Source organism: Cicer arietinum, chromosome 2 (genome assembly GCF_000331145.2).
Source record: "Cicer arietinum cultivar CDC Frontier isolate Library 1 chromosome 2, Cicar.CDCFrontier_v2.0, whole genome shotgun sequence".
Lineage (NCBI taxonomy): Eukaryota > Viridiplantae > Streptophyta > Magnoliopsida > Fabales > Fabaceae > Cicer > Cicer arietinum.
This window is the reverse complement of record NC_021161.2, coordinates 660,689-671,502: the sequence shown is the minus strand read 5'-3', so window position 1 is coordinate 671,502 and position 10,814 is coordinate 660,689. Positions and strand designations below refer to the sequence as shown.

Sequence of the window (10,814 nt, the reverse complement as noted above, 5' to 3'; positions counted from 1 at the left end):
AGTAATGGTGGTATTACACGTGTCCAACTAGATGTGACCGCAACGTCCAATGTCATAAAAACTGTCACAGGAGGCTTTATGTTCAATGCGGTCACACAGAAATAAATACGTTGTTTGTGAAAGAAAATAAAAACTTATGATATATTAGTACTACTCTTTCGTAAAATATTAATAAAAAAATTAACATAACTCAAAATTTTAATTTAGTTAATTAATTAGTATGATTAGTATTGTCTTTAATATTTTCTTTTAAGTTGTAATGTGTTTTTTACACTTTGAATTTAAAGTAAACAAAGAAAAAAATATCGAAAAAATGATATTGATATAAAACTATTAGTTTGTTTGTTTTTGATCATATGTAAATTCTTTTTATTGAGTTTTATCTATTTACTTTGTAATAGTGTCTTATTTTATTTTATATGAAATATTATTTTTCTATTAAAAAATTAAAAATAACATGTATTGTATTTTAGTAAACTTTTTGTAGCCTTTTCTTAACGTGTATAGGATTCTTTTAAATTGTCAATTATCTTTTATAGTTAACCGAATAATCTTTGTTTAACATTTTTGGACATGTTGTAGTTGTTTAAATGCTAAAGAAAATAAAATAAAATGAATTAGTTAACAATTTTTGTGTTTTAAGGATTAAAGCATCTCTTTAATTATTGTTAGAGACCTATTTATCTTTCTTTTTTTAACAATAATTTATATAAAGACTAATTTATTTATGTTTTATTTTTTAAAAAATAATTAATGTTTATATTTTAGGAATTAAATTGAGAAGACACTAAAATATATTTTATCTGATTTTTTTTCTCCAACTATTATGAAAATCTAATTGAGATAAAAATTCAAAAAATGTTCATTCGTTCTCTATGATTGTTCCCTCAAGTAAATACATTCTTGAAAGGAAGGATCAAGTAAAAATCTCAAAAAACGAATAAGATGGGTTGGATTATCGATCACCAAATACAAACAAGAAAATTTTACCTTATAACGTTCACATTTAACCGTTATCCTTACAAATGTAAGTAAATGACCTTCTTATCCTCGTATAAATCTTAAAATTTGTACTTTTTTTTCTAATTTCATCGAAAAACTTTTTTTAAGTTTTCCAGTAAAGAAATTACACTCCGAATTTTTTTTTTCAATTTTTCTATAAAATAAGTTATTTAAAAAAAATTGGTGTTTATCGGAAAACTTCTTCACAAGTTTTTCAGTAAATCCTTCGTGTACCAGAAAACTTTATACAAATTTTTCAGTAGTATACATTTTTAAACTTTTGTACTAAAACTTTTTTTTAAAATTTTTCGATAGAAATTTTTTGTACCAAAAACTTTTAATTTGAGTTGATAAAATAGTAAAAAAAAAATCAAAAGTGTAATTGATATTTTTAAAATTCTGTGGAAATATAGGTAGAAATATGGAGTATATGGTAAATGTTTGGACAAAGAAATGAATCAGAAGCCCAATCCATTATTTAGGGCCCATCATTCGTTCACTACCGCTGTGGCCTCTATTGTATATCAGAAATTAGTTGGATTCCATTCGCACTTAAATCAACTTCCCGCCGGACAACGCTGCCGGAGTTGATCATCGTCCTCTGCCGCCACAGACTGCCACATATTCCGTTCAGGTTTTCTTCTTTCTTTATCATTTTTCGAATTTTCATTCCCCTTCTTGTAGCACGCTCAAGAATGCGATTCCATCGCGATTTTGCGTCTGCAATAAAGAACGCGTCGCAGCAGATCATAACAAAGCTCCACGCCGCACCGCGATAAAGCGGCGCAATTGAGAAAATGATAGATTTGTGGACACATTTGGTTCCAAACACTTCATGCTTTGTTATGCTTGGTGAAATCCCTTGAAATGTGGCCTTAATTAAGTGTTAAGAGATTTATATGTGTGACAAGAATGAATTGTTCTTCATGATTGATGCTGTTAATGATCTGATGTTACTTTAGCATTATGTTTATAGTACAAAGATATACTTATTCACAGTTTTTAGGGTGGAATGAATAAAAACTTAAACTAGTTGATTTATGAGTGAATCACGTGGAAATCTGATAGGTTTGTTAGTTGAAGGAGTTAGGTTTAGCTAGTTTGTTGGTAGTTGGTGACTGGAATCATTATCATGTTTGTTTCCTATAAGTAAGATCAGTGTTGTCAAATATTGGCGATGCTATAGTATAGCGAATTTGGATTATGAAAATGTGACACTATCCTAGTTTTGCTATTAGGGCAATAACGGCTGCTATGCTAGGTTCTGCTTGCTGATGTTGCAGCAATAGCGAAAAAAAGATCATTTTCTTTTAGTTGTTGGTCACTGGGATCATTACTCCCTCCATCCCAAATTGTATGTCACCTTTGACAATTTTACACAAATTAAGAAATATAGTTAATATTGTATGAAAAAGAGAAATTATAAGTTGCTTTACAAAAATATCCTCAATTAATGGTGTGTGAAACACAAATTAAAAGAAATGGAAAAAGAGAGAGTAATAAATGGTAAATGGCATAATAGGAAAATAAGTATTTAGGATTCATTGGTATTTTAAAATGACATATAATTTGAAGCAAACATATTTTGCTAGAATGGCATTTAATTTGGGGGCGAAGGGAGTATCATGTTTGTTTCCTATAAACAAGAGCAGGAGTTGAATGGAAGAGTTGTACATAGTCATTTAGAGGAAATAAATAGAGGCTTTTAGGTAGGGAGGATGCAAATCGCTGTGGCTAGTGTTGTTAATCGCGGAAAATAGATGTTTGTTCAAGTTCCGCTATTGTAAAGTGCTATGGTGCTGTTAGAGCTGCTATTTGACAACACCGCTCGAGGCTTTAAGTTCTGCATTATATGATTCTTTTTGTTTCTTTTTTATGTATCAATTTATTTAGAATGTGAATGTGTGATTCATTCAAAAAATTACAAGCAGGATAGTGTGTGCTACAGTTGAAAAAATTGGGGAATGGGGAGCACAAGGAGGGAGAGTTTCCCTAACCCTTGTTGTGAGTCGTGTTGGTGGCCCGTTCTCTGCCCTAACGGGTGATGGGTACATGGATGAGGAAGGTGAAACCTGCCTCCAACATGTGCCATTGCCATTACTTTTGCTTATAATCTTTAATTTTGAAAATTTAGTCTATTTGGGAGAAATGGGGATTTCTATTTTGAGAATTTTCTTATTATTTATACAAAAAATTAGATGTATTTTGAAGGTAATCTTGTTTTAACTCTTTATTGTCACAACAGAGATATCAGATTTTCTAAAATGACTATGAGAATTTGAGAGTCTCAGATCGACTAAAGACATGCCCCCTAGTAGTGCTTATGGCTTGGGAAGTCCTTACCTTTTGATCTACTTTTGTCGGGTAAAGTTAGCCTTTAACCCCAAATTCTAAGACTGTATAAGAGCCTGTTTTAGATTTGTTATTTGGCCAAGATGTTTGTTGTTCCACCATCATTTGTCCACGCTCCAAATGTCTATTTTTGAGCTTGAGAGACTATGTTGAGAGTCCCACATCGCCTATATTTATAGTATAGGTAGTGCTTATTAGGCTTAAGCTTTCCTCACTATACACATTGTTATTGTGGGGTTTAGTAAGGCTCTACGCCCAATTTTGAAGAATGACATTGAAACTCAGATAGTTGCACTACTGTTCTTTCTGACTCACCACCTGAGGTGTACGTGCAGTATCATTTTCTTAATTAATCATGTATATTATAAAATTCCCTGCTTTGTAACTGTAGCATAACAATGGTCTACTATAAACACCTTCAGGTTATCTTTGCCAGTTATAGGGAAAAATGTCATCATGTTATTTGCAGTTCAAATATCAAGAGTTCTTCATTTTATCTTTTCTGTATCATCTTCATTGCTGGGTTTTCTTTACCTTATCCTGTATATGTTACACAGGGTATAAAGGTTGATGATCTCAAGACCAATCATTTTGCCCTTGTACTGAAGGAAGGCTTCGGGGCCAGTTGTTGGTAGAATATTATAACACTTCTTGAAGAAAGTGGTTATAAATTTACTGCCATAGGTTTAACTGATCCTGGGTTCATTCATTTGATACAAATTACATTACAAGTCTGTCCCTATATATGAGGCCAGTAACATCGTTGACGAACTTCTGAAGGTGTAAAATAGTGCTGATTTTGTTACTTTCTGATTTTGTTACTACTGAGTTGTTCTATTCTATCTTTACTATATATCCGAATTGGCTATCTTTGAGTATTTCAATGAATAACGTTTTTCACATATATGTTCCATATAAATCAATAGTGGTTAGTGATTACTTCACTGCAATCCTTTTCATGCGAGGGAGTGTAGATAGAAAGCACAGGTTGTCATTAATGTATGTAGCATATATTGGTTTGTGAATCACGAGTTCATGATTCTATTTGCCTTTCTGGATGAGATTGATTTTGGGAATTGATCTTAGTTTCATACGGCACATAGAAGTTGGTTTTTTATTTTGATTCCTTTTCCAATTATGGGATAGAGTACTACCAAAAAAGAGTTGAAAGTACTTTTTCTGTTACCGTTAAGTACAGAATCTTAGACTGCACAATGTCACAGTTGTGCTATTGAGGGGGAGTTGTTTGAGTTTATACGGTCTGATATGATTTTTGATGTGTTGCACTCTCTTCATTCTTACATAGTTGAGGTCTTTTTACCTAGATTTCATAAATCTTGTTTGTATGATAATGTTTTCTTTGCATTTTAATATTCACTAAACTTCATGATTTCATAAACAAAAAGTATTTGCAATTCATTCTTATCAATGGGAAATTTCTGAATGTTTAAACTTTAGGTGAGAAGAAGAAGGGAGGAAAAGGAACTTGTGAGGAAAAGGAACTTGGCAATAGGAGAATGGTGCTCCCTAGTACCAATCCCCACAATAAGGAGATGGCCATCAGGAGGAGGATTGCTAGCATGTATATATTTGTTTCTCACTGTATCTTGCTTGCTTTATGTATGCAAAACACCAGAAATACTAGATGCACTATATTTTGTTGGAATTTCTACTCGTAGTATGGGTACAATGTAAAAGTATTCAATTTAGAGTAATACCTCAGATTTTGCTTGATAGAGTATCTATTTCATTTTGTTCCGGATGAAAACATTATTGAAGTTGCAATAGTTAGCAAAATTTATGCATGTCAGAAATCGCGTACATAGCCTAGAATGTATATTTAGGAAATCTTGTATCTATTTCTTATTAGTATTGGTTTAGTAAATTAGGAAATATCCCATAATCAAAGGGATTTCATATATATTACTGATGTACTCTCAGTATTATATAATGAAATAAATTCATTCTACCCTAAAATTCTGGAATGCATAACTCCAGTGTCACTTCTGCTGGGTAATATTTCATTAGTTTCTTTGATTCTCTCTTTCTGTAGTTAGTGTGGTTAGTGATGTTTATCATGTGGCTCAGCTGTAGTACTTCAGGTACCCATTCGTACAGAGCAATTTCAAATAAATTTATGAAGTATAATAGAAAAATTTGTAAACATTTACAGAATACAAGTGGATTACTTGCTGAAGAGTCTAATAATGAAACATAAAGGACCATGTGCTTAGTTACTCTGGTTAGTTAAGTGAAGGAGAGCCGTGGGATTGGCATAAAATGCAGAAACTTTTTCTTTCTTCCAACTGCTAACTGCCCAGTCTTATCATTCATTTTTAGTGTTCATAATTGAATTCATTCAAGTATTCATTTCTGCTTGCTTGATTGTAAATTTACAGATTCAATAAACATGAAGATGATTTTCCATCTTTGAGAGAGTACAATGATTACAGGGAGGAAGTAGAAGACATGAGTAAGCTTTTATAATCACGATGATACATGTGTTTCACTCGGTTGTTTTTGCTTTATTTTTAGGAAGTTTCTCCTCCTTTCCCCCTGCAGCGGTTAACTTGATTGAAGGAATAGATGTTGCTGTTATTGAAGCATATATTGCTAAATACCAGGAAGAAAATGCAGAACAAATAATGGTTAATCGAGCCCGAAAGGTACTTAAAATGGTCTCTTCAGTTCATTGGTTCAAGCCCTTCCATATTTCCTAATATCAATTTGTTATGCAAGGGCTGGTTTCTTGCCATATATTTTGACGTATTGTTGTGCTGGTAATAACTAAATAGGCTGAAGAATTAGCTGCAGCTATGGCAGCAATCAAGGGACAACCTGTCCAAACTGATAATGATGTAAGTATTGGATTGGTTATAATACCAATGGACACTTTTGCTCAAAGACTTCTGTTTTTTACATCAATTCTATTTGGTCTGGATTTAACTGTTTTTGCTTCTTTTGTCTGTGATAATTTGCTTGTTAAAGGGTTTTCTTTGTTACTGAAATCTATTTAAGGGATTGATCTCTTCTATTTGATGGTCTTCCGTTAACGAGTTTTTTCGTTTGTTTGAATATCTATTTTGTGTCGCCTATGCAAGAGATTATTAATTTTGTTTATTCTCGGCACAGGATGCAAGCCAAAATTCTCAAGCAGGATTTGGTGCTGTTCCTCAGGGGCAGTATGCACCTACATTTGCAGGAGGACAGCCTAGACCCACAGGCATGGGCCCGCAACCCTTACCACTCGGAGGGGGTGACGCAGGCTATGCTGCTGATGACGAGGAAAGACGTAGGCTAGGAGCAAGGGCTGGAGGATGGAGTATAGAAATAAGCAGGAAGAGGGCACTTGAAGAAGCTTTTGGAAGCATGTGGGTTTCTTAGAGACACATTCATGGAAGGTGTGACATGCTTATTAAATTACAAGGGCATGGAAATTCTAGTATATCGTAAGTAATTCACATTGTCGTTGTAATACAAATGGTGTAGAATGTAAGATTTGTCACATTTTTGTTTAGTTAACTAGTGCTTTATAATTACACAATTTACACATCCATTGCCGACGACAGTGTCGCAACATCTGTTCCGTAAGAAGTATCAGTCATTTGTTATTGCGGGTTCGATCTTTGGCATCACTTATTTACCAAATTTGAGGTACTTCGAAGTACATTCCTTTTACAATCTTTTAGTTTAGATGTACATTTTTTTTTAATCTAAGTTGTCATAAAATGTGGATTATATGTCACTAAGTTATATTAAATATGCAAATGCAATTTCTTGAACATTTCTTAAAATCGATATATATATATATATATATATATATATATATATATAAATGGACAGCATTTTCTTACTTGAACAATTGTTATTTTTTACGGAAGTATACAGAAAAAAATTGTGTTTTTATTCGGAATTATAGCAAATTTTTGAACGGCATAAAAATTGTATTTCCAAAGTGAGTTTGAGAGAAGAATGCATCCATTGATTCTTGGCTCTTCTCAAAGAGGTTCCTTTGAGTTCATGCCCCACAATCCTACTGGGCATTGGATAAATCTTGGGGAGAAACTGTCTCCATTTTGAACATGTCTTTGGATTTACATGTTAAAAAAATTACATTTTATGAACCTTTCTGAAAAAATTACGCCTTTGACAAATATACTTTCATAATATGTTTGAATGTTTAGCCCAATTAGTGTTTGGGAATGAATACTAATTGAGATCTCTTAATTTCGACTCCTCTATTTTTTTGGTGACTTTATTTCTACATTTCTATTAATTAAATTTATTTTTTATTTAAATAATTTTTATTAATTTATTTTAATCATTAATTTCTCTTAAAATACACTAAAATAACTTAAAGTCAAAGGTAGAGATCTATTTTTGAATTACATATTCAATTGATATGCTACCTTGTTAGTGTTTAGAGACCTAATACTTATAATTGTTTATTTGAATTAATTGTGATTTGTGTCAACAAAGTTTAAGGGTGTTTTTGACCATTAATACGTGATTAAGTCACTTAATTTAATTGATTAAGTTATCTCTAATCAATTATTTTGGATAAAAAATTGATGAAATTGAATTTTAAGAGTAAATACTATATAAACACTGTTCATAATCAATCCCTCTTGATTGTGTCAATTAGGTGTAATAAAAAATTAGTATTTCATATTAATTCTTTTTATTATCTTTTTATACTATATTCTTTAAAATTACATATAAATTGAAGATTCTTTCTCGCAACATAATAATTTTTTTTGTCATGTCACTTTATGTTTGTCTTCTTACATTAGACATTGAAAATTACACAAATCGATATCTCATTCTCTCAATGTAAAAATTTATATTAGTAAGATGTGTTTTTATGTTTGTCTTCTTATCGTTCTTTAGTTTTATTTTAACAACACATTTTTAATAAAGCAAATCAATTATTATTTTTTACATTATTCTTTTCACACAATCTTTTCATATCACATTGCACTTTTTTATATAATAACTTTCTAAATTATATTTGTCAATATACATTTTTATTTTATTTATTTCATATTGTCTATAATGCACAATGTGGTACTAACATTTATTATATTTTATATATTTTGTGCTCGAATTACAATAATTTTTTTTTATATTAAAATTATAATAGTTTATGTTTCAAATATAAATTATCTACATGATATAAAAATAGCATTTTCTATACGAGTCATCCGTGCATCACAAAATACACAAATAGTTTTTTTAGTTATATCAATTAAAAAAATTAGGTAAAATCAACTAAGTTATGTTACAAATTAACCACTTTTTTTTTAAAAAAATGTTGTGGTGAGTTATGTTAAAATAGATTAACTATAGAGTGTATCCAAAATTTATGTTGGTAGTATTTATTTAATTATCCACAAATTTTTAATATAAAATTATTCAATTTTTGTAAAACGGGTATAAGAAAAAATAATTAAATACACATTAATTAAAAATAAAACGTATTATATTTATCATACTGCTCCTTCCATTCATTTATTTATTTTTCATGAAACTTATATTATAGGAATAAGAAGAATTATTAGAATTAATTAATAAAATATTATCTTAGAAATATGTCAGAATTAAATAAGATTAATTAATTATTCCTTCAAAAAATTATTAAATTAATTATAATTTTCTTATATGTCAGACTAGAAAACATAACTTAGTTTTATTATTTTATATTATTCTAAAAGAATTATTAATTACCAAATTTATCTTTATTAATTGTCTGTTTTATTTAATAAATTGTGGTCTCTTTTTTCTAGAAGAAAAATATGCAATTAATAAGAAAATATGAGTAAATAAATATTTGATTTTAAAAAACTAAATGAATATTCATTATAATTAAATTTTGTAGATTAAATTAATTATAATTTATTTATATATCTTTTTATGAGTAGAATTAAAACACATATATCTCATATAGTTGTTTTAGTTTATAATGATATTTAACGTATCTTTTTATATTTATATATATAACTTGGTAACTTAAAATTTAGATACAACAGTTAATTTAGAATAATGCATATAATATTAATTAATTGAGATAATTAAAAAAATAATTAATATTATATTAAAAATATATTTTATTTATTTATTTTGGTGTATTTTTTTTTATAAATGAGTCATTTATTGTGTAAATAAAGTATTAGTAGAAGAATATATATTAATTTATCTTAGAAGATAAAATCAACACTTGAAATTGATACAATTAATTCAATGTGTATTTTTTTTAATATATATTTCTTCCGTCTCAATTATAGCAAAAAAATATCAATATTTTTGTTTATGAAATATAAATAAAAGTTAACTAATTTTAAAGTATTTAACATTATTGTACCTCAAATATTCCTTCATTAATTTAGATTTTATTTTTCAGCAATTCTTTTATTTTCATTGACCAATTAAAGATAATTTAAAGAACATTTTTATTATTTTGAAAAAATTAAATATAAATAACTTTTTTATTTTCATTAAATAACTATTTTTTTCAAAAATGTGAAATTAGTATGTTTTGCTTAAATATTAAACTGAAAGGAGTATTATTTAAAAAAGTTTCATAAAAAAAAAAGCAAAAGATATCTTTTCATAAATAAATGAAAAAACCAAAATGTGAAACGGACAAGGTGAATATAGCTAGGTTTTGACTAGGTGCCATTTTCTATTTATTGGGATCCTTATTTTCAGACATTAAATCCAATATATACAATCAAATATTAATTAATAGTAGCACTAAAATCCACGAAAATTTAAGTTTCCATTTTCGATACAAACTTAACTTGAATGGGTTGGTGAAGTTTCCATCGTCATTTTTTCTCTCTCATGTAGAAATTCATTTATTTCTCTCAATTAATTTCACCCCATAAATTAAAAATTAAAATAAAATAATTATATAATTTCTCATACCTTAAATATAAATAACTTAGTTATAAATACATCAACTTTTATTAATAAAAAACTATTTATACTTTAAGTCAAAGACAAAGAAGATCACAATAAATTATCATTAAAATTAATACTGTTTGTTTTCATTTTAACCATTGCATTTATCAAAAAAGTTTATTAAAGTTTAATATAATATTAATTATTAATTTGTTAATAATATTTTTAATTATTTATTAAAAGAAATGAAATATAATAATAAATAATTAAAAAATTAAAAAAATAATAACATTAAAGTAGTAATTATGTTAGAATATGTAAAAAGTAAAAAAATGACAATTAAAAAAGAAAAGAGGAAGTACATCCTTCCCACAATAGCAGTTGTATTTGTAAAAATAAACTGTCTTCAAAATTGTTATTTAAATTTTCTATGTAATTTTAAATTTCATGTATTACTTCAATTTATTATTATCTTATTTTATATTTATGATAAGTAAAATATATCAATAATTAACAAATATTATTTAATGAAATTTTAATCTCTCAATTACCATCAT

General features: G+C 28.3%; 1 protein-coding gene across 2 annotated transcripts; it reads left to right on the top strand.

Moving 5' to 3' along the window:
• The first annotated feature begins 1,477 nt into the window (after positions 1-1,477).
• Positions 1,478-6,975, top strand: LOC101497666 (uncharacterized). Of its 2 annotated transcripts, XM_004489213.4 has the most exons (7): positions 1,478-1,636; positions 3,912-4,134; positions 4,813-4,936; positions 5,754-5,827; positions 5,917-6,020; positions 6,150-6,212; positions 6,487-6,975. In XM_004489213.4, the coding sequence occupies exons 3-7, from the start codon at positions 4,872-4,874 to the stop codon at positions 6,736-6,738; spliced, it is 558 nt and encodes a 185-aa protein (XP_004489270.1). In that variant the 5' UTR covers positions 1,478-1,636; positions 3,912-4,134; positions 4,813-4,871; the 3' UTR covers positions 6,739-6,975. The 2 variants fall into 2 exon arrangements, with proteins under 2 accessions (XP_004489270.1, XP_004489271.1); XM_004489214.4 differs by lacking the exon at positions 3,912-4,134 and having other exon boundaries at positions 1,488-1,636.
• Positions 6,976-10,814: the final 3,839 nt, after the last annotated feature.